This window comes from Phalacrocorax aristotelis, chromosome 14, assembly GCF_949628215.1.
Source record: "Phalacrocorax aristotelis chromosome 14, bGulAri2.1, whole genome shotgun sequence".
NCBI classification, from domain to species: Eukaryota; Metazoa; Chordata; class Aves; order Suliformes; family Phalacrocoracidae; genus Phalacrocorax; species Phalacrocorax aristotelis.
Window position 1 is genome coordinate 8,448,187 of NC_134289.1, and position 26,463 is coordinate 8,474,649.

General features: G+C 39.8%; 2 protein-coding genes across 3 annotated transcripts in view; one reads left to right on the forward strand and one right to left on the reverse strand.

Annotated features, from left to right (window-relative positions):
* Nucleotides 1-19,411, forward strand: part of FAM13C (family with sequence similarity 13 member C) — a 57,197-nt gene extending 37,786 nt beyond the window's left edge. Inside the window, exons 7-15 of the mRNA XM_075109533.1 lie at nt 664-874; nt 1,808-1,946; nt 3,358-3,439; nt 5,812-6,023; nt 11,922-12,005; nt 15,237-15,332; nt 16,589-16,788; nt 18,313-18,414; nt 19,241-19,411. Coding sequence (XP_074965634.1) covers nt 664-874; nt 1,808-1,946; nt 3,358-3,439; nt 5,812-6,023; nt 11,922-12,005; nt 15,237-15,332; nt 16,589-16,788; nt 18,313-18,414; nt 19,241-19,364 — 1,250 coding nt within the window. The 3' untranslated portion in view covers nt 19,365-19,411. The remainder of the gene's footprint in view (nt 1-663; nt 875-1,807; nt 1,947-3,357; nt 3,440-5,811; nt 6,024-11,921; nt 12,006-15,236; nt 15,333-16,588; nt 16,789-18,312; nt 18,415-19,240) is intronic.
* Nucleotides 19,412-21,017: 1,606 nt separating this feature from the next.
* PHYHIPL (phytanoyl-CoA 2-hydroxylase interacting protein like) overlaps nt 21,018-26,463 on the reverse strand; it is a 60,378-nt gene continuing 54,932 nt past the window's right edge. For both annotated transcript variants that reach the window (XM_075109532.1, XM_075109531.1), the window contains exons 4-5: nt 25,672-25,789; nt 21,018-22,267 (exon numbers count right to left, since the gene is read on the reverse strand). In XM_075109532.1, coding sequence (XP_074965633.1) covers nt 21,733-22,267; nt 25,672-25,789 — 653 coding nt within the window. In that variant the 3' untranslated portion in view covers nt 21,018-21,732. The remainder of the gene's footprint in view (nt 22,268-25,671; nt 25,790-26,463) is intronic.

The window sequence follows — 26,463 nt, forward strand, 5'->3', positions numbered from 1 at the left end:
CTATAAAACAAATTTTACCTTATGAGGCACCTGAGGCAAGGTTTCCATTTATAATCAAAGCCAATATTAAAATAATATCTTCAGCGTGACTCCTCCAAGTAGCAGTCACTGTAGACTGCCTTGAATGTTATTGTTTATTGTTTTTATTTTAATATTTTGTGCTCTTTAGAGCCATGTGTATGTTACTTCAACCTTAACTAAATTCTGCAGGATGCTGCAAGCAACCCTGGAGGTTCTTAGCGTCTGCCTTTGATCTGCCTTTCTCTTGACCAAAGGACTAAATGCTAAATCACAGAATTAAACCTGTTTTGTACATTCGTCGTCTTCAGGAATGTGGCTTTCAAAAGCAAACATCTATGAAATCATAATTAATTCCACTATTCTGGGAAACACTCCATCTTTATATTATACTTCATCATTTACAAACACGCCTTCTCCTGTGGAACTCAAAAATGCTTTATGCTAAGCCAGTACCTGTCCTTTCTATTTTCCCATTCTCAGTTTTATGTTCGTTCTGCATGTGATACTTTGCTGAACTATTTGCTGTTTACTTTGAATACTTATGCTTTGAATAATTCTGTAAGTATAGATCTGTATTTATCTAGGTAGCTAAATATCTTGTGAGTGACCCTCGGTCAATTTTGCTTAATGCTTTCTTTCTAGAGCCTGTGCCAGCCCACAGAGACTGGCAGAATGACATGGACAGCAGCCCACAAGAACATCACTCCCAAGGGACCAGTCGCCTGCTGTATCACATCACAGATGGAGACAATCCCCTCTTGTCACCACGCTGCTCTATCTTTAGCCAAAGCCAGAGATTCAATCTAGACACAGAGTCTGCCCCTTCTCCACCAAGTGCTCAACCTTTCATGATGTAAGAAAATATATTAATTCTTAGATATTTTAAATAATTTTTGTACAATCCACGATCTTTGACTCTATGTTTTTTCAGTTACTCATGTCATAAACAAGAAATGTTCATATTGTAGTGTATTTTGACATTGTTAATTTGCAATACCAGAATTAGGATCTAGTCGATTTTCGGTAATTACACAGCACAATATTGTTGGAAGTCTTTGTTAGTTATATTTAGCAAGGACAGTTTTAAATATTAGTAATTACTCTGAGGAGTGAACGTAAGATAGAGAGGGCTATCAAGGTATAATACTAAAAATTTCAGGTGTAATAGAACTATAACTTGAGTCATTCACTAGGTATGAGAGTGCCATGCAACATACGAACAGTCCATATATGTGATCTCCAGAAACCAAGCTGTGAGTTTCAGATGGAAACAAAGCTTTCTTCAAAGCTTATATACATATCTGTCAGCTGCATATGAATAACAATCAGATCTATTGATTTGCAGTTGTAAAAAAATCAGAAACTAAACTGCCTTCAAATGGATAATGTTTATTCCCAGTAACAAAATACTCCCTGGGCTTACTTTTATAAATCATGTCATTACAGTCTCCCATTACAGTGGAAGATTTGTGAAGTAATAAGCGGGTGTTAAATGTAAATACTGGATCAGATTGTGACCCACCAGATTAAACTTTTGAAAAATGCCCAGAAATCCCACAATTAATTAAAAAAAAAATATAAATGGTGTGAAAGACAGATGGCAAACTCATTAGTATGCCCAAGGGGTACCTTCAAGCAAAAGCAGTTATTTTATGCCTTCTTTGTAAAACTGAACTATCTCTATCCTGTGAAAGAACCGAGCTGCAAATTTTGAAGTGCCTGAAACAAGGTGTGGTCTATTATAGCCTGTTTTTTGATCCAGCTACTACGTTTTTGGCTTTTGCAGGCCAAGAAGTTCTTCTAGATGTAACTGTGAAGAGTGCAAAGAACCACAAACAGTAGCACAACTTACCAAGCACCTTCAGAGTCTCAAGAGAAAAATTAGGAAGTATGAAGAAAAGTTTGAGCAAGAAAAAAAATACCTGGTAAGGTAATAATTAAAAAGAAACAAGGAAATACTCTAAGAGGCAAGTAAGAATCCAGTGTATTTAAACTTATGCAAAAAATATAGGAAAAAAGGGTAGGTATGTTTGGTAAAATGAAATAGGAAAATCATCAATGATGGAATAACTTTTTATCATCTTTCAATGTATGCAGTAGTTCTGAGACTCTAATTTGCATTTCCTTTGGATTACCTTGGTTGCAAAATATCCATCTTCTAGATGTGAGAGAAGTGTGAATCAGTGAAATATAGCTGACAGGCTTGTGAACAATGATTCAAAAGATGAAAAGCTACTTATTTACTTTGTAGAAGTAATTTGCTTGGAAACTGTTGCTCTGCTGTGCAGATTCCTTCATTCAGGAAGCCCTGTAAATCTTCAAAGCATAGGGCTCAAGCGATGCTGATGGCAGAAAATAGATAAATAAAACTGTGGTGTGTTGCTGGTGGGGGTTGTTTGAGGTCAGTGGTGTGCTCTGTGCAGGGTATGCAAGGTCATCGCGCACATCGAGCTAGTTTGTGTAGTGTGAATTTTGCAATACAAGCATCAAAACATCCGTAATGCTACAGATGTGCACAATGTGAAACAAGGAAGTTTGTGATATTTCATGACTACATTAAAATGAAAATTCAGCAAATTTTCTATCACCTTGTAATCTCATCAATGACTGCAGACTTAAACGTGCATTTGTGAATTGTTCTGCCCTATGGTCATCATATACTCTTCCGAGTAAAATTTTGTACTTAAGCAGGCACCACACTGTAACCGGAAAATGATTTCTTTCAGAGGTTTAATTTTGCAAAACTGTTTTGCCATTTTAAATATCTGAGTTTTGAAGAGCCAGAGTAAGTTAATTTCAATTTGGAGGCAATTTCTAAATGCAAAGAAAGAAGAGATGCACAAACTTTTGTTGTTTGTTGCTTTTGAAATAATTCTGTTGCACAGAATTTTTTCATTTTATTAGTTAAGCAGTTCAGCTGAAATTTTTAAAATGCTGTTTCCCAGGAGAATCCCTGTCTTAAAGCAGTACGGGCTTATCTCTGAAGGGCCAGAGCGCTTCGGTTACCATCCTGGAGATCGCTTAGGAACTTGACTAACATTGGGCATTTGGTCAGTCCTTTTGAAGTCACTTATCCAGTTAGTCAAGGACCTAAATGGGTTTTTTTAGGCTCAGAGCCAAAATACTCAGGTCCACGTAGCACTGTGCCACAATGGGGAGAGATAAGACATGATAAATTGGTACCATGATCAAGCCAAATGCTCTGCACAACACTATGATATAGTGCAGTTGGAACTATGGGCATTTTTTAGCATACTGCGTGTGGATGGGTTGTTATGTGTTTTATTGTATAACCATCAATTTCTTTTTTATTCTTCCTTCTTTCTTTACATTCAGCCTTCGCATGGTGACAAGACTTCAAATCCTGAAGTTCTGAAATGGATGAATGATTTGGCCAAAGGTCGTAAGCAGCTCAAAGGTACATAATAGCATGTCATTTCACTTTACTGCTGCAGCACCTGGAAGTATGAGTGTACCTGGAAAATTTTAGAGTTAGTTTTCTAACCTCAGTGCTCTGCTTATTTTTCACTAGTGCATGGAAATGTGTCTCCCAGTGACAACAAAGATATTAGGTGATACGACTTGCCTTGATTCCTGAAAGCAGGGATTAAAGTAAGCCAGTTCAACTCTCATAACAAGGCTAGAAGGGGGAAGGGAAAAAAGACAACATTTCTCCCTCATAACTATAAACATTCATGCAAAAGGCAATGGTAGTCTGAATATTTTTTATGAGTGTCTGAAATACAGTTAAAAGTTTCCTTGTAATAGTACAAATGTAGGTGCAGAATGTTTCATTAGGACTGAGGTTACACAACTCTAAAGCTTTGGGGTTTTTTGTGGTGTTTGTTTTTTTTTTTTTGTTATTGTTCATAAAACCAGATCTTTCCCAGCTAATAGGTTTGGTCTAGAGGGTCAAGTTTTGCCCTTGACTGTCTGCGTACCACTCCATTAACGTCTGTGGATGTATCATATGCTTGCCCTCAGGGAGAATGTAGCCAGGACTGATTGATTTTTTTGTTGTTGTTGTTGTTTTTGAAGGTTATTTATAATTTATCTAAATCATTTTCTCCCCATTATAAGTGGATTCTTGCTACTAATTAAGTTGTAGTACTGTGTTTCATCTTTTGTTTTAGATATAGTTAAGCATGTAGATATAGAAGGTGTGAGTGTGGTAAATAAAGAACTAGAAACTCATCTTTCAGTAAATTTATTTTGGAATGTTCACCCTTAAATGCAAGGTTGCAAAATTACTAGATATTTTTTTTTCCCTTGAACTTTGTGTTACAAATCCAGGGAGGACAAATGAGAGGAAATGGCCGAACTACATAGTTAACTTTCTGAAAATTCTCTCTCTGACTCAACCATTGCTTCAGCTAGCCAGAGGTCTAGCTTTCATAGATCAGCCTCACCTTCCCACCCAAAATGCCTTGATCCTGTGAACAGCCTTGATTTTATTGTTCTGAATAATGACACTGCTTTTAAGTGAAGCAAAGCTCGTGGGGTTTGTGGGACAGGTGCAATTGAAATGCAAAGCATTAAATTGCTTATAGGTCCTCCTTCAAGTTTGTAAGGCTTGTCCATCCTTCCTAGCTCTATGTTACTGTTTCTGCACAGATTTCAATAAATTTGACACATTTGGAACCACCAATCTCCTGCTTTGCCCAAGGTCCCTCACCAGCCAGGCATGCTCTAGGAACAAAGCCTGGTTTTACGGGAGCTAATTCAGACCTTAATTCAATTTTCTTGTTGTTCTGTGCAGGTCCCTAGAGCTCCAGTGTCTTTGGCTTGGTGTCAAGCTAATATACTTACATACTTTACTGCATCCAGGCAGGTTGCTGACTGTGAAGCTAGGACAGACTGTAACCTATATGTCTTCTGCTGGGTTGCTCTTCTGCCAAGGGAAGTCATTTAAGAAAAGTGGCTGATTGTCCTTGTGAGGACCAGCTCAGTAGCCTCTCTGGGAAGACAATGCTGCCTCTGCAAGGGAGGGCTGTGGTTTAAAGTGCACAAGAGAAGAGGAGCATTGGTTATGCAGACCTGGAGTACATGGCCCCAGCAGCCTGGCAGCTGGCATGGAGGGCTCTGTAGCACAGCTTAGACTCCCCAGCCCTTCTTAGGCCTTCATTCTCCTCCTGGCTTGCACAGCACTACAGGAGGGCAAGCACAGCTGGGGTGCAAGTGGGCAGGTGGCCGCAGAGATGCTGCCTTTTGTCCAGGAAGGTGTCTGTGAAGGACCACATCCTTAGACAACAATCCCCACAGCAGGCTTAGACATGTTCTTACTTAACCAGACATCAGATCACTTGAAAGTCATGGGTTTAGTGAGGAGGGGGAGCAAGAGAGCTCTGCTTCCATACCCCACCCTCACCAAACCTCCCACAACTACTCCTCAGTGCTGTTTGTCCTTTCAAGCCTTTTTCCTAACCTCACTCCCACTGAATTTCTGCACTGATTCTTACCCAGATCCCAATCCTTAACCCAGTGCCTCTTGAGTCCTCACCCATGGTAACACCTTTTATGTCAAAGATGGGCTTGGAGGGAGAAGACAAGTACATATGTGCTCTAAGTTTCATTGGCCTGGACACATCACATCCCTCGGCCATTGGATTTTGCTTTAACCAGATAAAAGATGTTAGATGTTGAGGTGAAGCAAAGTTATTTTCCTACACAACTGTGGTATGATAACTATTGTATGCAAGCAGTAGGGATGTTTTTTGTTCTTGTACTCTCAGAGGAGACTTCTTTGCAAATATTCTAATCTATTTATTTGCCAAGCAATTTGCCTTTCAGAGCTGAAACTCAGAATGTCAGAAGAACAAAACTGTACCTCTAGAGCACCCCAAAGAAATTATCATAGTGAAAGCACTGGGACCTCTAAAGAGGCTGGGACACAGGAGGCCACAAGCACAGAACCAGCTCCCTCAGTAGAAGAAACCATGGATAGTGTACTGAGACGATTAAAGGAGAAAAGACAACACTTTAACCTTCCTGAGACCATTAAGGTATTTAATAAGTATGGCTGTCTCTTTCAGAACTTTATCGGCTGAGGCAGATATTAATTAGCATGTAGCCGTCTCAGGGTATGCTGATGGGTGTGCACCCTGTGTCTTCTGGCACTGCAGTGCGTTTTCTCTCTAACAAGATGGCAACTCTAGTGCAGTTTTCTGAAGTGACTTTTCTGTGAAGACTTGCACAGCAGAAGAGATGCAGAAGCATTTTTCAAATAGTGCTAAGTGCTTTTTGCTCAGAGATACATGTATAAAACTGTTTGCCAGGCACTGCTGAAACCTCCCTGCTTGAGGTTGTGTGTGCAGGAAGCGCATATTCCAGTGTATTGAAGATGCTGACAGCAAAAGCAATCCTATCTTGAGTCCACAGAAACTGTGTGACTAAAAATGTTCCTGAAGTTATTTTGACTATAAAGGTCCCCCTTCACCTGAGAAATGCTGACAGCCTCTGCCCAAAGCACTGCACTAAGATCCCACAGATAGTGCAACCGTCCGGACTGCTTTGCCCTTCTGATCTTGTATGTTTACTTGTGCTGCTACTGCCTCTGCTCTTCCACATTCTCAATCTCTCTTCTAAATTTAGGAGCAAGATTCCATGAAGCATGCTTGCTTGGCTGGGCAACTTATTTTTGCTTTTCAACTAGTACGTATTTTAAAATTCTGCTGTACCTTCACACTACTGGCACAGTATAGGGTCTGTCTGAAGCTGTTGTTCTGCAATACATATTTTCCATAAAAATACTTTTTTCGGGGGGCTATTTTTGCTGCCAAGTGATGTTGCTATTCCTGATGCTATACAGCCAAGCAAGACCATAAATTCTGTCCTCAGAGGAACCTAAATTCTAAATGTTCATTTAGTAACATTTAGACTCTGGCTTATGAACAGAAAAGGGGAGGGACGGATTGGAATAAAGAGGAGTGAAGAAGAACTAAATGCTAAACTATGCGAGAACTAAGAAATTATTCTGGGTGGATTTCAGTAGCAGAAAGTACAGCAGAGATAATTTTTTTTGTTCTGTTTTGTTCCTATTTTTGGTGCTTAAACAACTAGTTACTGTATAAAAACTAGAACTGTGCATAACAATGCCATGCTTCTGAGATCTTGAGCTCTGGATACATGACTGACTTTTTAATTGCTTCTTTTTATAAACTACTTTTCTTAAAACCTGAAATGGAAAAAGTGTTCCATAACCAGAACTCCTTTGTGAGAAAACAAAAGATGACAACAGAACCATGATGTTCTGTATATAGTCCTAAAAGCCCAACAATGCAGACCTTATGATAATAGTGTCAGTTGTTAAATTCTTTTTTATTATGTAAGGAGACCAGATGACACCATAACAGATGTCAGTGAGGAAATCCTGTCCAGAAAAACTCCCTTATAAGAATAAGTTGGGTGTGGGTCTCTATCCCACTCATTTTTTTGATTGGACTTCTGATTTTCCAAGACAGAACCTCCTAAATCTGTGCAATGGCATTGCTGGCTTGAATTATTCTCACAGAGAATTCTGTAATGTAAATTAAATGTTCACACAAGTTAGTATTTTAAAATATTTTTTAAAAGATCTTATTTGTTTTCTCTATGTATTCAGAGCCTGTATTTTATCACTGTATATTAATATATATTAACATAAATATTATGTTATTTTTAATGGGAACTATATATTATGTTATAAATATTAATTTATATTAATTAATCCTCAACTTGTGTTGAAAGAGCTATCCGTTTATTAGGAAAGGTGTTTGACAATAGTTATACAAAACCGCTATGGGACAGAGGTTTGAAAAGGAATGATATGAAGTCAAATTGATCTATTTAAAAATTACATATTTTAGTAGATCCCTAAGTATAACATTAAAATTGGTTGGTTTCTGATTATGAGTCATCCTGGACTTTTGGGGGAGAACAAGGTTCATAGCGCTGATGGTGTGGATTGAACCCAAGATTTCTGCTGATTACAGCAAAGATCAAAGGCTTCATTTCAGCGATGTGCAACTTTGGTGTCACTGTAGATATTTATGTGCAAAATTTTATTTTGTATAGAACATTTAGATCCTGTATCAGAATCTGAGCTAGATTAATAGTAAATTAATAGCAGCTGGATGTTTCTTTTTTCGAGATTTAGTTATTCTGGGCAAGGATAGTGTTCCCATAAAAGCCTTCTGAGCTCTCCCCTGAAGTTCAACTGTGGAAAGCCTCTAAGGCCCTGCTGAAATACAAATGAGAGAATAGGTGTCATTAAGAGAGGTGCAGAGTAAATCCCAAACCACCCCAGTATGTCTAAGGAGGACAAACCACAAGACCTGAGTATGAAACAGCAGAATGTGGTTTTTTGAACAAAACAGCCCTCCAACAAATAAGCCTGTGAGTAAAGTTATTGAATGACAAGCCAGAGAAAATTGGGATTGGCCTGCGAGTGATTCAGTAGCCCAAAAAAGGGATAGCCACCTGTTACCATTTGTATCACTAGCGCCTTGTGCTGGGAGCTGGTGATTTACTTAACAGTTGACCTCCATTTTAGGTACAAGTTTTTAGAAAAAAAAAAAAAAAAAGATTAAGTCCATGAATATAGGCGTTCAGGAGCCAGAGGGCAAATAGGCTTAATTTGAATCATATTACTCAAAAACCCACCAAATTCCCAAACCCCAAATCCCAACTCCTGACTTTTAAACCAAATTAAATGTTTAATGGGTGGGAGGTAATTCCCGCCTCAGTCCTGGTGAGGAGGGGCAGCAGCCCTGTGGCGCTCAGCTGTGGGTCGCCAGCAAATGCAGCCTTTCACAGTGGGGCTACTGTCGGGCATGCGTTAAACTGGCATCATTCTGTGGCTGCGTCATGCCACTTGTTGCCTTCCTTTAGCATTTTTCTTACTACGTTTGTGTCAAATGCTGCTTTGTTAATGAGCCACCAGACATCCCCAGGTGGCAGATGTGGTAGGCCCCGGGCACCCGGGCTCATGGCCTCCATGGAAGCAAAGCGCTGCCTCTGGGAGTGAGAGCTTCAGCCTGTCCCCATCCCCCCCATCACACTGTCTGTTCTCAGAGTCTGTACTTTATCTCTGGAAAAAAAAAAAAGTGAGCTTAAAAGGCATAAGCATTCAGGGAACTTACTAGTGGGGAAGACAAAGACACCTGTATACAATATTTTATGTGCCTTTGTCCCAAGTTATGAAAACCAAACTACAACCTTAGCTTGACAGGTAGTCTCCTTTTTCTTTCTTTATATGCAAAAAACAACTTTTGCCTTATATTTAGCCTGAAGATTTGCAGTCTGTCCCCCAAGGCTTTTCTCAGACTGGTTACCTTTATGTATCTGTCCTCTTGTTATTGACCGACTTCAGTTAATCTTTTTCTTGGCTATGAAGCAGTGTTTTTATTTAATTAGCATTGAATTTCATGCTGCTGTATGCAGCCTACAGTCCTAGGATGTCTCAAATAGTTCTGTAGTTTGTGAGTCCACCTGCCTTCTATGATTTTGAAATTATCAGCCATCTCAAACATAGCTGAATACAAGCCTATTTTGAGATTGCTAATAAAATGAGCTAATGAAATAGGCCCAAATGCTAAACCCTCTTGAGACTGTTTCTCATGTGTAAAATCAATATTAATGATCACTCCCTGTTTCCTCCTAACCATTCAGCTGCTCCAGGCTTAACAGTTTTTGAAAGAATTAACCTTGTATTAATTGCAGAACTAGCAATAAGAAAACCAATTAGCTACTTTATAATACTCCTACATTCTAGTTAGCAGCTCTTCTTTTAATATGAACGCCAGATAATTTTGGAGTGATTAATTCATGCAGACCTTTAAGGCGAAAGGCGATTAGTGGTTCTGTACAGTTTTTGCATTTGGGCAGCAAATAAAGAAGGTTTTGCTCCTGCTGAAGTTAATAGCAAGGCACTCCTTTGATATTAGAAGAGCATTACTTCTACAGGACTTGATATACTTTCAAAAAGTAGAGGCTAATTATTAAAAATACTCTCCAAGTTGTCAATAACAAAACCTAGTCGTCTTTCTGTAAAAAAGGCACCCGCCTGCTCCCCGCCCCAACCTCCATCATTCTTCACATTACTTCATTGTGCTTTTCGCCAAACCTCCGAGCACTTGGCCCTGATTCATACAGATCTCTCATGATCTGGCAGAGACTGTGGAAAATGACATTAGCTTCATGTGCGCCTTGCTGCTCCGACCCAGATGAAAATATGCAAGTGTCAGGAGCAGACCTTCCTGGGAAGAAGGGAAAGGGAGAGGAGGAGAGGAATACCACTTGAACACTGTGCTCCCTGCAGCAGACACCTATACTTATATTGGTATATCGCTGACACTGACAAATAGCATTGTGGAAAAATCAACATTCATCTTTCTGGTACCAGCGCTTCATGTTGTGATTTTTGAACAGAAATAAACTGCCAGTGTTGGGGGTTCAGCCCAGCAGAGCAAGAACTGTGACTGAGGAAGAAAGCCCACCGCCACTCCCATTGTTAGTAAAAAAGGCTGCAACTTCTGCAGCTTTCTGTAGCTGCAGGTTCTACAGATGCATACTGTCCAGCTGTAATTTCCTGCTGGCTGATCAGATTATTCTTCCATTTCATTTTAAAGATAGCACCTTTTTGTAGTTGCTCAGCATTATATGGGGTGTTACCCATGGTATCACAATGATTGGATATTTAGGGATTTCATTGTGAATCTATCATTCCACTCTGCAAACGAGTTGTGTTTGCACAGCTGAAGCTTTCTGTTCTTCACCCCTTACCAGCCAAGGCAAATCTATTTTTCTTGATGAATAATGAAAAAGTTGAGGAATGTCCTCTCTGCATTTTTACAAGTTTCTTAGTGTTTTGTCTAGAACTGTTGTTGTTCTCATTTGTTACATCATATTTAATGCATAATGGATAGAATGCTATCTGTGATTTATGAACTGATCTGGCAAATAGAAGTTAATAACATACAGATCTCATTAATCGATTTCCTCCTAGAATGGATGAGGAAAATATTTCTTTAGTTTTTCAGTTACAACAAGTACTCAGAAATGTTACCTAAACATTGGAAAATGTTCTGGGTACTTGCCCTGATAGTACTGCACTGATATCTGTGAGACCTTAGTGGCAACACCTTCTACTCAAAAACTGCAGTTGTCTTTTGTGAGCCCTCCTTTCCAAAACGCAAGCCATGAGATACACCCCGTGTCTGTGCAATTTGGCCAAGATATTCAAGCAAAAACTGCCTGCTTAGACTTTCTGTCAACTGGTATTCCCAGAAAATTTTTTTCTGATGCAGGCTCTGATTGACAACACACAAAGTTTCTTGCCTTACTAAGACCATAGTTTACACCCCTGGAAACTTTCCAGATAAGGATGCAGTGTTCTGTCAATAGCCTAATAATGCTTACTAACGTTACGCTTGTTAAATTGCTTTCATAAAGTAGTGATTTTGAAAGAAATCGAGGCAATCAAGTATTAGATCTTTATATAATAACATTAAGAAAAATAAGATTCCAGCCTTTCAGTACATTTTAATTCATGCATCTTTCTCCAGAAGAAAGAGCATAAGTTCAGGCCACAAAGGCTGTGCTTTGGCCAGACAGAGTAAATACTGGTGAAGGCCTACCCCAGCACCTACTCTAATCAGCAGAAGTATTGCATAGCTCTCATCAGCTTTGCATTAGGCCTTGAGAGGGTGACATGTGCTTTGAGTCGTTTAAAACTTCAGTCATGTAAATTTGGACCCTGTTCTTGCTAAGTCAATGCCAAGTTCCCATTGACCTCAGCATGGACAGAAACAGAACTCATCATTAATGTTTACCTGGGGAGAATAGATAATCAAACAGATACCTACTTGTACCCTTGTCATGAAATCCTGACTCATAATCTTATAAATAACTTTTTTAAATAGGATATGACAAAAAAGCAAATGGCTTTGGAAAAAATCAGTCTTCAGAAATGTCTACTATATTTTGAAAGTATTCATGGACGACCTGTAAGTATGCCATGGAAAGATAGGTAAATTAAAAATTATCTAACCTCTCTAACAATATTTTTAGACTCATATATTAAGATTAATTTTACATCATTAATTTGCGTTTTCTCAAACAAATCTTCAGGTATAAATGTTATTGCCTGATATGGATGAATTTGGTTTATACTTTTAAAAATAAAAAGGCAAGTTTCTAGTGGCCCTGCACCTCTCTTCATGATTGGAAGTTGCAGGTTTTGGTGATATATCCACAGCAGACTTGGCTCATGCACACTGTAGCTGTGCTATGGCGTATGAAAGGTTAGACTGCTCAGCAGCCGAGGCAGGTTTATAGTGCAGCAGCTGAGACATGAAACGCAAAAATGACGTGACCTGTCATCTGTGTTTTCCTTTATTTCACAGCAGCACTTAAAACTATTAATTAAAATCCTTTAAAGCGACATCATTGCTGAACGTAGTTACAAAACAAAAAATCGCCACCGTTGGTAAAACAATGATTTGAAAATTTGTCTGTACACAACTGGGGAATTCCTGTTTGATGTCTAGGTCTGCATTCTTATGACTGTTTCTGGCTAGTAACTGCTGTAGAGGAAAAGGGGAGCAGCACCAGCATGTGTCCAAAAATATGCCAACTCTTAAAATTATTATGATCTCCTTCTGCTCTCTCTGCATCTTAAATAAAATAGTTTTTGTCCACCTTCTTTGGGCTTGGAATGAGAACTGAGGGATGGAGAGAATATATAGGAAGAGTATGAAGAAATTATATTGCCTAGGAAGGAGAACAAAAAAGACATTGAGTTGTTAGTGCTATATAGATGTAAAAGAGACTTGAAGATTCAAAGATAGGGAAGAGAATAATAAGGCATGCTTTGTAGCATGCGGTTCAGAAAGGGTGTTTCTTCTCAAGGTTGAAGCAGCTCTCTAACCAGCTAAGGGAGAGGATGCTAACTGCAAAAAGAAAGAGATGATCAGTGCCACCAAGCAGCCACGAGGGAATCCTAGGTCTGACTTTGGGCCACAGAAAGCTCAGGGACAGTCAAGAACTTAAAGCTGGGAAATGGAAGTTAGGCAAGATTTTAATTTTTTTTTTTTTTAGTTGAAAATAAACAAGCAATCTGGAGATGCTCCACACAGTTACAGCTGCATACTTAAATAACCGTGTATCTTAGAGATGGAAATATCGATCTTTGTATCTGTATCAGTGTATTTTCCTGGGGGAAGGGGCTGAAGAGTCTGTGTGCATCCTGGGCACCAAGAACAGCTGGAGAGTGAGGCCAGCTAGGCCCAGGCTCAGCAGCAAGCACAGGCCCTGGGCCCAGCTCAGAGCTTGAGGGGCCAGGAAAGAGAGCACTGCTGGGAAGCTCACACAGCTTGTAAAAGCAGGGAAGTGATGGCTTGGAGAAGGCAAATCGGTGACTGCCCAGGCAGAGGCATTCCAGCGACATTAACCAACAAAGCAGGTGTCCCAGTGCAGGAAACGCATTTTTCACAATACCTGACTGTTGGCTGCTGAAGCCTCACGAGTCCCTACTTCAGATGTTTGAACTAGTAACCCACGACATGCTTTATCATTTAACACATATCACACCATAGCATTATCAAAAGGTTAGGTTGACTGGAGCATACCAGGATTCCAAGAAAATAATCAGAAATTTAGCCTATTATGCAAAAACATTGAAGGTTTATTGTGGGGTTTTTTGTTTGTTTTTCTTTTTTCTTTTTAAGCAAATAGCAAAATTCAGGCCTAGACAGTGTCTTATTTATTGTAGAAACCTCCTTTGGGAGTACAAAGAGAGACCCCATCAGAAAAAAATTATCAAGTTGCTGCTTATTCAGATTATTATGAATACAGCAACCTTGATACACAGTGGAGAGCGCTGGTGACAATGTGTGCCCAGCTCACGTACAGTATGGATGAGCACCACCTTTATCCAGCCTTACCTGAGCAAAGTCAGACTAGGTTTAAACCAGAAAATTATCTGCTCTGGCTTGCTTGGCATTCCTGGAGCTTTTCTGTGTTGCAGTCAAATGGACTGTGAAGCCTGGGGAAAAGAGCAGACTAGCTGGGCTAGGTAAGCCCTGACATTTTGCAGTGAAGCAGGAAATCCTTCATAACTACTCAATCAGCCAGACATACGCAGTGTCATCAACCCGCATTTGTCTACTGCCACCCTTACTCCTGAAGGCCAGGGAGCTCCTTGTTTCTGAGCAAGTCTGGACAATTTGCCATACTGCTTTCCAGCCCGTGTCTCTTCAAACCTGCCACATGCTCACTCATCTGGGCGTGTATAGCTGGGCTTCAACGCAGTAGTGCAGTTGCAGTGCCAAAAGACGGTGAAATTGTACCCAGCGGGTGCTGAGAGGTGTGCAAGCTGAGGAGCAGAGCTTGATGGTACACCAGTTTGCAAATGGCTCTATTTTGACAGTTAATCACTGAGGAACATATTATTTTTCTGGTTTTGTGTTTTGTTTTTCTTTTTTCTTCTTGTGGGATTTGCTCTTTTTCTCCTTAATACAGTAAGCCAGTCTACTGCACAGCTAGTTTCCGTAAGGTTTATTTTTGTATTTACAAATATTTTTGGTTGGATCAGGCTCTTAATACCTGACCTAAAATAATATTCTCCTCCAAATCAATGCTCGTGGTGCTTATAAGAGAGCAAGAGCAAACAGTGAATCCTGATTGTGGATGGCCGTTCCAGGAAGAGATGTGCAGAGCAACGCTGCGTGGAGCCAGCTCACACACTGAGGCTGTAAAGCTGTATCCTCAGTGCTCTCCATCCCACTGGGCTGCAGAGTCTATTGGCCCAGGCAGACTGTCACGTCACTGTAGCTAGCCTGTTGCCATTATTAATTAATTAAAAGTTAAGTAAGTGCAACACCAATGCAATGCACAGTAGGAGCATATCTTAACTCTTACACCTCTATTAGCATCTTCAGAAAAAGGCAGAGAATAGTTAACCCTCTGCCTGGGCAGAGTGGCTCAGGGAAAGGAGGAATCTGCACTGGGTATTCTTCCATTAAATAATAGATTGCCATTTTCCTTTTTAGAAATTATATGGATTAAACTCCAGTTCCCATGGAATACCTGTGGAAGCAAAACGCACATTGGGTCATACTCTTCTAATACTGCTCTCCGCTTTACAGGAGCAAATGAGAAATTTATTTATTTACTTTTTATTTATACTTTTTATTTCTAATTTAGGATAAGTATATTTTGTTATGATTTATCTTTAGGTAACTAAGCAAGACAAGAGTCTCATGAAACCTCTTTATGACAGATACAGAATTATCAAGAAACTTCTTGCAACTCCATCTTTGATCACAACAATTGTAAGTTGGAAAGAACTCATATCCGTTGTTAAGAAAACATACTAAATGCTGGGTTTGAGTTGAACCTGTATGTCAGTTTGGCAGCAATAGAACTGCTATTTGAAGAATCTGCTCATTGGTTAATGCTGGGTGTTGATATTTTAAATAGAGCAAATGCTCTGTAAAATTCAACTTTTAAGTGTGCCAGAGGTTGTAATCTATGGCGGCAGTTTCCGAAGCAATCCCTTCAGGTGACTGGGTAGGAGATCAAAGGCTGGCATTAGTTTTCTGTTGTGGCTAACATACCCAACACAGAAAGGAACCTACCTTTTTCCATGAAGCTCTACACTGTCACTATAGCTACCTTCTATATTTTGTTGACGTGCTTTATCAGTTATGTAGTACATAAATATCATTTGCAGTACTTTAATAATATATCAATGTATTGTAACAGTACTGGTCTTACTGTGAGTAGAGGTAGTGGAATTTGGCTATTTGGAAGTTGATTAGCATATGTCTATCAAAAATACTAATCTAATAGTAATTGGGGCTGGGCTGATTTTAAAAATTATGAATTATTGTCTTGTTAGATGACAGTGGAGCTTTAGATTTATTTGAAAAAAATCCCAGTGTAAATCTTTGTAAACACACACACAGATATTTTATTGAAAAATTTAACTGAAGTTCCCTTGTGTTACTTCTTACAAGATTTGCTCCGTGGAGTTTTTATGTTTAAGCCTTAGTTTCAAAAGCTCAACTTTTCTGCTGAGCATGAAGAAACATGAGGAAGACAGTGACATCTCTCTATTTTCGTAGTTCACATTTGTAGCTATAAAACTGTGGTATCTCTATCTCCAACTCTTTTTACAGTCAGAATTTCTGGACAGAATACAAACGGTAGATGGTATATAAAAGTTCCAGGAAGTTCCAGCAAAAGACTGCACTACTTACATAAACACAGAATGTTCTTTAAATCTTTGCTACTTACAAAGGCTTTTGTGTAAACAGAAATAAATTGCTGGCAGGAGATGCTCAGAAGCATGGCCATCTTCTGTCCTGTTTATTCATGTTGGCCAATACACAGTAACTCAGCAAGCCCCACAAAACCTCTCACGAACAATCTTGGCTAGACCTGGGTGAAGATTTCAATATGTGTAAGCTATACCTATTTCAATGAATATAGCCAGGAATGGATCGTAATCCATTATGTTGTTATCCTATTATTGTTAGTATCGTAACATAAACAACTAATTTAATAATGCTTTACATTTTACAAGCAGGAGGAGGAAGACTCAGATGAAGACCATTCTCAAAGCAGCCATGAGTTGTCATCCGGTCCAATATCTTGCCTCCCTGTCGATGAGCACCTGTGTTACTCTCAGGAGGAGAGTGAGCCTGCATATGTTTCACCTCTGGATGAAAAGAAAGTTTTCAGGCAAACAGCATTGTCTATGTCCAATTTACATGAGGCAACAATGTAAGTTCTGGGTAGCAGTTATGGGTTGGTTTGTTTTGAATTTTTTTGTGTGTTTTTCTTTTTTTTTTTCCCCCTGGAATGTTTTGAAGTAATTTGTGTAGACTTTGTAAATGGACCATGATCTGTACCTATTGCATGGGACTATTCTATACCAAAGAAGGAATTCAATGGTTTCTTATGGGAGAAAAAAGCAGCATGTTGGTTGGGCAGCATACGTGCAGTTTGAGCTATTTATTCAAACAACTTTGTGCCAAGTCCATGAAGACAAAGGTGAAGGAATTTAAGCAGATAGGAGAAATAACTACATATACAGATATAGCATAATGGCATAGGTAAGCTATGCAGACCTACCTACAATTGCTGCAAAATTTTTAGCATTCTAACTACTTATGGTCTTGCAAATCAGCCATAACCAAAGCCAAGCAGGATGGTCTGGTCCTGTGTGTGTACTGGGATGGACTGTGTGAGTGATGTAACAAATGGCAGAGACATGAGGCATACAGACAGCAACAGGTGAGCTAAGTGAAGGGTCGTGCAACACGTGGTCACTGAATGCATGTACAAGTAATTTCTTCCTTGCATAAGAATAGTTCTTAGTGTCTGGACGCCCAGAAAACCTAACACCACCCTCCTACTCTCCATTAGAAAACTAAAATGAAGCCCTCCTTCTGATTTGTAGTTTAGAATTTCAGGGTGTGTGACACAGCAAAGCTCAAGATGCGCCTGGGCTGCTATCACTCAGCCCTGATGCTTGTTGAAGAATATGCCTTCCAGGAACAGATGTGTTCTCATAGCTTATGTGATCTTTTTTCTTGTGTTTGATTGGGAGCTGTTAGATGCACAGATGAAGTTGACTAGGCTCTACCAAAAGTGAGAGTAAATAAAAATGCCTTGGGTTTTTGTTTTTGTTTTTTTCCCCTATGTAACTCAACTACATATGCGATAGTTTGCGCACAAATGTTGTGAAGATTATTTCTGTGCATTTTGTTATTGTGGAGGAAAAAAAAGCCAAAAAACAAAACAGCTGATTATAACACAATGGAAATCTTTCTCTGCCTTAAAAAAACCTTATTCTCCAACTACCAGCTAAAGCATGGCTTCCAAAACTGTTCATTCTGGGTACCACCAGCATTTCCACTGCAATGTTTGGTAACAGCTGCTTTTAGGAGTAGGGCTTGGCTGTTGACTTTATTAATTCAGTTACAGAGCTGCTGAGCCCTGCCAATGCCATTAATTCCACACAGAATTAAGACTACTAGCAAGACACAATCCTGAAAGCTTTTCTTCCCATGTTGTCCACAGAGTCTCTGCCTTCACTTTATTAGAAGGATGAGAGTACTTGTGATGCATGTGATGGTGCATCCAGTTATGTCTGTAGTTGGAGGGATGTGGTCGAATGTCTCAGGGCCCGCAGCTCACTGCCTGCCGTGGCCCATAGCAGCAGGCTGCTTATCACCCAAAGCCACAGCTTTTACAACACTTCCAGGCACATGGAAGTTTCATTTTCTTGTCTCTGTTTTACAGGCCTGTTCTGCTTGAACATCTCAGAGAAACAAGAGCAGATAAGAAAAGGCTTCGCAAAGCTCTGAGAGCGTTTGAGGAACAATTCTATAAACAGACAGGAAGGTAAAGAACCGGCTCAACAAAAACCCTCTCCGCCTCCCCTTTGGGCTCCTGTGCAGGCATGCTTGTTTCTGTTAGGGTGGCTACTCTTAGGTGAGCAGGTCACATAAGCTGCAGCTAGGGACTAGAAAATACAATGGAGGTCTCTGGTCTCTGTGGAGACAGCCATCTCCCTGCTTAGTTCCTCTGGGATGTGAGCATCCCTGGGGATGGTCTGGATCTGGGGATCTTCCAGGACGGTCTGCAATGGGTATAAACCCTGCCTCAGCACAGGCTCTTTTCTGAGCTGAAGGGAGGCTGTTAAGGCATTTTTCTGAGGATGTAAAATTGCAGGGATTACACTTGGTAAGCGGGGTAACAAATGGCTGTTGGGCCATTTTAAAAAGCCACATTTAAAAACAGAAGCCACTGTTTCTTTCACCCATGGGTAAATACCGGCTATTTTTCAGTCTTTGCTTATCCTCCTCCCTCCATTTAGCAAATTTTTTGCTGAAGAGCATGGAGGATGTGGTGGGCATGTAGTATTCTGGTAACAGTTTTCAAAGCACCGTGTAATAACTTCTCTGCATATTTGCAGAAGAATGAAGTAATTATGCTTGCATAGCTGTCAAGAAAGAAAATTACCTGGTGTATGAAAATTCAGTATTTTAAAATACTATTATTTCATTTCTGTTAGAGCTTTTTGGACCTGTCAAATTATCTCTAGTCACCCACAGTTAGGGGAAAAAAAAAGGCAACCCAATCCTCATTAGTTGTTGCAGAATTAATTTTAAAGACTGTTTCTCCTCTTACTCATAAAAGCGATGGCACTTTTCTTTGCTTGTCATAGGAGCCCTCAAAAGGAAGATCGGGTGCCAATGGCCGAGGAATACTCTGAATACAAGCACACAAAAGCCAAAATCAGGCTCTTGGAGGTTCTCATCAGTAAGCATGATGTTTCCAAAACGATTTGAAGTGAATGCAATGCCGTAATATTGTTCTTGAGCAAAAAACAAGCAAAAAAAACCAAGTAATGAAATAACGGAAGTAATTTTACAGGTCTTGGTTTGCCGCACAATTATTTGACACACTGAGATTTTTGATGCACTTTACCAATTATACTAGGTGGTATGAGAGAGGACAGCAATATGCAAGAATATTAAGCACGGGTGAGTGGTCTAGAGTATATTTTTTTTTCCTTTTGAAAAAGCCTTGAAGTGCACTGTGAGAATGTTAGAAATTAAAGGGACACTGAAGTATTGCAGGTCCTCAGTTTGACCTGATCTCAGTTTTAAAAGCGTGAGGAAATGCTCTCCAGGGTTTTAGTACATCTTAGTACACGATAAAGTACCACACATTTATTTCCAGAATTAACACGCACTATAATTAACTATTAATACCAGTTCCTAATGTGCTGATTCACTACATTAAAAGAAACATGAGCTTAAAAGAAATGAAGGAAGAACTCATGAATGGACTCTGTCTTTCAAGAGTTGCCATTCAATTCCAGTAGCTTCAAAGAAAGGTGCAAACAAAGAACCAGTGCCAGGATTTGGTCTAAAAGTCTGGGAGTAGAGCAAAGTGATGCTGCCTATGCAAAAAAAGAAAGATGGAACATGACTGCTAAGAGGAATGATTTTTTTTGTCTTTTTTTTTTTGAAATAAGAGAAAGTGTTTGGCAAAACAAAATAGATACAGGTTACTGGGAAGAGATAAAACAGGTGTACTGGCTGCTGTCCTTTTCACTATGGTTCACAGGACCTGGCTCATGGTACTTAAAAGTCAGTAAATATACATGCTAATTTTTGTTTCTGTATTAAACTTTGCACTTTATTTTGCCTGACGCTATACCATTTGCTTTTCTACCAAAGCTCATTTAGACGCATGCACTTTGTAAAAATGTCAAAGTATTTCTTGTGTTATAAATTGCCACACATCATATATATTAAAACAAGGCTAGATTATTGCATTATGCTAAGATATTTTGGATAAATAAAGTACATGGTATATAATTGTCACAGCTATCTGATGAGGAATGCTAGGCTTCTTGTTTACTAAAAATAAGATTATAAACCAGATATTTTTCCATTGGAATTATGCATCTTTCTTAACTTTCTGAGCACCACACTTTGTAATATTAAGGAGACTTTTTTCACTATCTGTGATAGACCATTTGTGTGAAAAGTGGACTATTAACAGAAGGATAATCAGTGGGTTTTGTACTAGAAATGAAAAGCAGGGATTCTGGGAAATACCTAGTCCAGACGTAAAGGAAGGAAGAATAAAATTTAAAAAAACAAAACAAAACAAAGGGACTTGAATAAGTTGAATCATGTTTAGTGTTTAGCTTTAACTGTCATTTCGTATCGACCACGTAGTATAAGCAACTTGTTTTGTATCTTGGTGAGAGGATTTTCATTTTATAAAGCTTATTATGTACCAACCATGTTTGTATTTATATTGTATGTAATGGCTCGGCATGATTTTGAAGACGTACACATTTTCAAGTAGTTCGGAGGAAAAGTATGAACACTAAAAAAGGAATTTTTTATTTCTCACAGGTTTGTTGTTTCAGTGTACTGACTGAATAATTTATAACTTAACTTTTATGAATCAGAAATGGTCTCCTTCATAAATCTGTTTTAATTAAAGTCATCTAGAGCAACAGGAACAGATACAGAGCTATTTGAAGTTTACAAACTACATCTTTGATAAGGGAAAATGATTTCATGACATATGTATACAATTGATATTAAAATGTAATCTATATATTCTATATGATTGTATATTTTATACAACAGTACAAATAAAATATTTTTCTATTATATTTATTATGTCGAGACACAATTTCTGTTTTCAGTTAGCTAATATAAATAACATAAATAACACTGTCAAACAACACTTTGGAAGTGCTGACATTTCTAGGCTCTGAAATTGAACTCATGCTGCAATTACAACCTTTCATGCTGTTTGGAGTTATCCCAGTATTTGTTCAGTAGTTAAAATGAATGCATATTTAAACACCATTTATAAGCCATTATTTTTATTTTGCTAAAGCAGTTTATATAGGATTTTGTTATGTTTGGCAAGAAACAGAAAACAATTTTTGCAGCATCTAGGTATAAATGGTTGCCAGAAAGAAATCCAGGACTTCTAATCATTTAAAGCATCGGGGGAACAGAAGGGAAAGAGGGAGAGAAGAGATACTAAAGACGCTATTGGAGATTCTGAAGACTTGTGTTTGCTTTTGGTGACAGCGGCATGTGCATGCTTCTGACAAAAATGTCTGACTATGGAAATGGGCAACAGAGGTTTGAAGGCTCCTAAGGAATGAGGGAAGTTTTAACGTCCAACACTGATATTGCAGGTCTTGCAGCTGGGATCTTTCTTTGCATTTGCAGTAGACAAGCTCATTAGTTGGTGACCAGTAATTTCCGCAACTGTGCCGAGGGAGAGATCCACAGGATCAGTGTAAATTACTTCCAAAATAACATCCTGGGCATGATGGTAAACCATGACACCGTCTTCTTCATCGCAGGTCAGAAATTTATTATCTTTTATATTTAGTTGAGGAAGGCGCTGCTTACAGAATTCGTCTCCTGGCGATCCAACAGGGGCTATAACCAGAATGACGTAGTGGTAGGCTGTGTACATGCAGTAGAAGTCTCCAAAGTACAAGTTAGTATTTGGGTTGAAGAGTTTTTCAGCTGCGATCTCAAACCTGTATCTTCCATAAGGTGAATCTTGTGGTGGCTTCCCGGTGTTAAACTCAGTGTTGCAGCTAAAGAAGATGCCTTCCAGCTTCCCACTGATCGGAGAGCCATGGCTGCCACTGTTATCCTTAACAGAGGGCTGCATAGCATTCCCATGATGCTCTCTACAAATGAATGACTGGTATTGTTTATTTTGTAACACATGTTAAAGAAAAATTGGAAAGTTAAGACATCAAGCTGTTTGGTAACAGTACTGAAGGGACACAAAGGAAAACCATTAAACTGAGAACTGTGGTTAGTGTCATGATCTTAGGACCAAGAAAACCAAGTGACACCAGACTCAGAAAGAGCTAGAATAACTCCTGCTCAAGGGGAAAAAATCTTCTTTGCCAGGCTGGCTTCTCTGTCAGCTGTGTGGGTAACATATGCAGGCAAAGAATAGCATAAACAAAAAAAAAGCCCCCAAACCACCAACAGCTTTAATTAGCTGATTTGTTCAGCCTTCCACTACAATTCTAACAATAAACACATTTTAGTTTAATCACATGTTGAAAATTGCAAGTCAGTCTCAATATGCTGAATATACTGTTTGTTAATGCATATTTTTAGCATAGGCCGTATATATTTCACGTAGAAAACTGCCAGTGAAAGTTATTTCTGAATGATGTTTTTCAGAGAGCTTATAGGAAGGAATGTACTGTCTGCCATAGTTCGTCTTTTTTTTCCCCCCCAAATGATAATTTCAGGTCTAATTTGTCTACTGCTGACTTCAATCAGAGCAGAGCTGGGCACAGAGTATAAGGCAATTTGGTTAGTTTCCTGTTTGGTTGGTATCCAGCTTCTGCAAGCACTAGTCCTAAGGGGGGAAAATGTACACGACTAGCTACTTTTCTGCAAGCTGAGCTCAATTTAGTTCCATTGAAAAGAAACATTCAATGTAACGAGTGAATTTTTAAAACCCTAAATCCCAAATTGCACTCAGCAGCATTAGGCTGCTAAATTTAGGTGAACAGTTTAAAACACCCCCCTCTAATCCTACTTAGCACCTGAGATTTTATGTATAGCAGGACATTCCCCATAACTTGCGCCCACACCTCGCTGGGAGTGCCACAGTGGCAGCTTTGGCGCTCTCTGCACCTACAACCGTGTGATAGCAGAAAGGGAAACATTCCCTCTGTAACTCAGTCCTGCAAAAGACTAGATCTAGTAGGCGCGCTTAGAAAATGCCTTTATACACACTGACATATTAAAAATGCATGATGAGGCTGTGAGGCTGGAAAGTCTCAAAGTCTCACATCCTCCTCTTGCTTTACTTTTACGCTTTTTTCTTTTCTATTTCTCTTTCTTTCTTTTTTTTTTTTTTTTTTTGGCCAAGAGAAACTGTTCTCTCGCTGCTTTTAACTTGCCAGCGTACCAGGTAAAATGGTGCTGTGTGGGAGAAGGTTTTACTTGGTTAAAGCTGAAGGCAGCAGTCAAAGCAAACAATTTCAGAGTATACATACACAACAGCTGTAAATCAACTCGGTAATGTCTCCAGCTGTGACTTTTTTCATTATTTCTTATCTCCTCAGCAGCATATCTTAATTTGACTCCAGGAAAAACGCTCAAAAGTTTTCTGTGCCATTCAAATATTATGTAGTAGCCCTTTTCACAAGACATTGATGGGGGGGTGGTGGTGGTGTTACAACTGGTATTTTATGACTGAAGGGATGACTAGGGAGAAAAAAAAAATCAGCTTGACTAACCACCATCTCTGCAACCTGAAAAGCCAGGCTTCTTGCAGGTCCATTTCTGTGGCAAGATACTGACATCCAGTGGCCAATGAGGCTAATTATAGGTCACTCATTCCCGGGCTCTGAGGTGCTCTGTGGCTCTCCCAGCCGACGTTAAGCAGCAGAGTGCCTTGAACCCTACCTACAAGCCCACACGTCAAACCCTACATTTAGGGGTTGCTGCGTTAGCACTGTGGCAGTTGCTTGTTTGCCAATGCTACTAGAGCTTTTCCAAGCTTGTTTACTAGCTAGGACACCACAGAGGCCCTTGGCAGGCGTGGTATGACAAGAAATTTTTCCTAGACGAACGCATGAGGTTAGGGTTTTTACCATAACATTCAGAAGGGTGCAATGTGGAAGGACCGGCCCTTGTGACCCTATTTAGTACATTTCTGATCAGAAAAGGCACCTGTCAGAAAGTTACACATAGTCTAGCTTTGTACTGAGCTGGTGAAACACAGCTTTTTGTCTCTAACTCGCTAACAGAAGGGAAAACAAACTACCTGTCTATTTGTATCGAAACAAGAAAGAACATAACAGGAGGGAGGGGAAAAGATACAGTGCAATCAATTAGAGTCACATTTGGCAGAACAAGGCCAAAACCACAGCTATAAATGCACCTCAGTGGCAATTTTCAAAGCTCTATGAACACAAAGGCAGGTGTGCTATGATTACATAGCTGAAAACAAAGCTATGTGAGAGGCAGAACCACCACAGGCATAAGTCTCCTGTGGTTTCTAGTCCAGGATGGCAGCAGAGATTTATAAGGCCCTCAGAGAACCTCAACAACAGCAATTCGTTCTCTACCGCCATTGCGTTCTGCAGCTTTGTCGCTACACGCAATAAAATAATTCTTCCAAAACACAGAAGGGAAAGAGCAAACCCCATGCTCTGGAATATACAAGACACTCCTGGAATCCAGCAGATACTCATGACTACAAAGTAGGAATGTTTCCGAGGGTGGTGGAGGCTGCTCTTCAGAGTAGGATTCTCGCGAGTATTTTTTTCTTCACCAGTTTTAAAAAAACTTTCAGTTCTCGACAGGTAGTAGTGTGACACCCACATAAAACTGGAATTATGTGGCACAGCAGCAACCCCATCTCTCAATGCATATTAAAGCCATGTAGTCAGTGCTGCCACAGTGCTGAAATGGCTGGCGACACACTGCTTACCTCTCAGCTGTGTTCGTCTAGCGGCGGAAGGTTACGGCTACACGGAGGTCGCTCCTGCACGGTCAGTACGTAAGCTCTGACTCCTGGTGAAAAGTCGTCTTTTCTATTGCAATGCTGCTTCCAGGTGTGTGCGCGACAGCACACTGGGTCGCCAACAGGAATAAGGAACCTACCTCCAGCTACCCCATTTATTCATTCCAGCTGGAGCACACTGTTGTAAAAGTGTCTGACCATCCCCTCCCCACAATCTGTACATTAACATTTGCATTGGAGCGCCCCAGGTACTACATTTGGGCATAGAAACGGGGTGGTTGTATGTGGAGAGCAAATATGTGAAGTGGACCTGTTATATGCAGGCAAATACCTATGCAAATGTAGACACTTTAATCAGGCTGGAGCCCCTGTGAGTAGTTCAGTTTCTGCTTCAAAACACAAACATTTATTGCCTAATGGAAGTGCTGAGGTAAGCAAGGTGGAAGAAATTAGTTATATTTTATTTTCCCCCCTTCTGAACTGGCAATAAAGCATACAGACATTCTGCTCTAGCTTTAGCACAGCTGCCTCCACTGACTTATTTCCATTACGCCCTTAATTTACTAATTTTGCATATGGTTACTTTCTTACCTGATATAATCAAAGTAGTCTTTGTGCTGATTCCGATAAAAAACAGACAGTTTAAGCATACGGCCTGCAATCACTTCAGCTTTTTCCAATAGCTGTGTTAGGTGAACTTTTGAATAATCTGGAAAGAAAAGACAATCTGCTAGTATGGGGCGGGGGGCAGGAAAACCACAATACTCTCCAAAAGCTACACAGATGCACAGACTTATAATTGGGAAGAGTCTCAGTAACATACCTCACATCGCGCAGCAGCTATACACAACCTATATAGCCCAGCACCAGTTTCCAACAGTGGCAACAGACAAAGGGCAGGAACACGCCTGTGTGGTTCTTGCCGCTCCTTTCCCCACAAAAACTCTGCAAGCCTACAGCAACTTTCAGCTCAGGATTGCCTGTGTTAGAGCTGGTTTCCTTGTATTTGGGACCGCAGAGGAGCCGAGAGCTGCCCTCTCTGGCTTATGTCATTTGATAAACTGTTTGCTACAAGTTACCTGGTTGTGAGCCAATAACAATTCACGTAGTTAAAAACCTTGCTTTTTAGGACCCAGCCTAAACAGCATCTCAACCAACGTGGAATTCATAGCTCGCTTCAGCACTCCGTGTCCACACAGGCAAGCACATTGGTACCGTGTGATGAACATCCAAAGGAAGAGACTTATAAATCAATGACAGGCTAACCTGATCCTTGAGACAGGGTGTTGGTGCTGCTCAGGCTTTGCAGCATGCAGAGAAGGGAGAGCAGCGGACTGTCTCGTGCAAGCTGTCTATTAGGGAGCTGCTGCTCTGGCTTTTCTC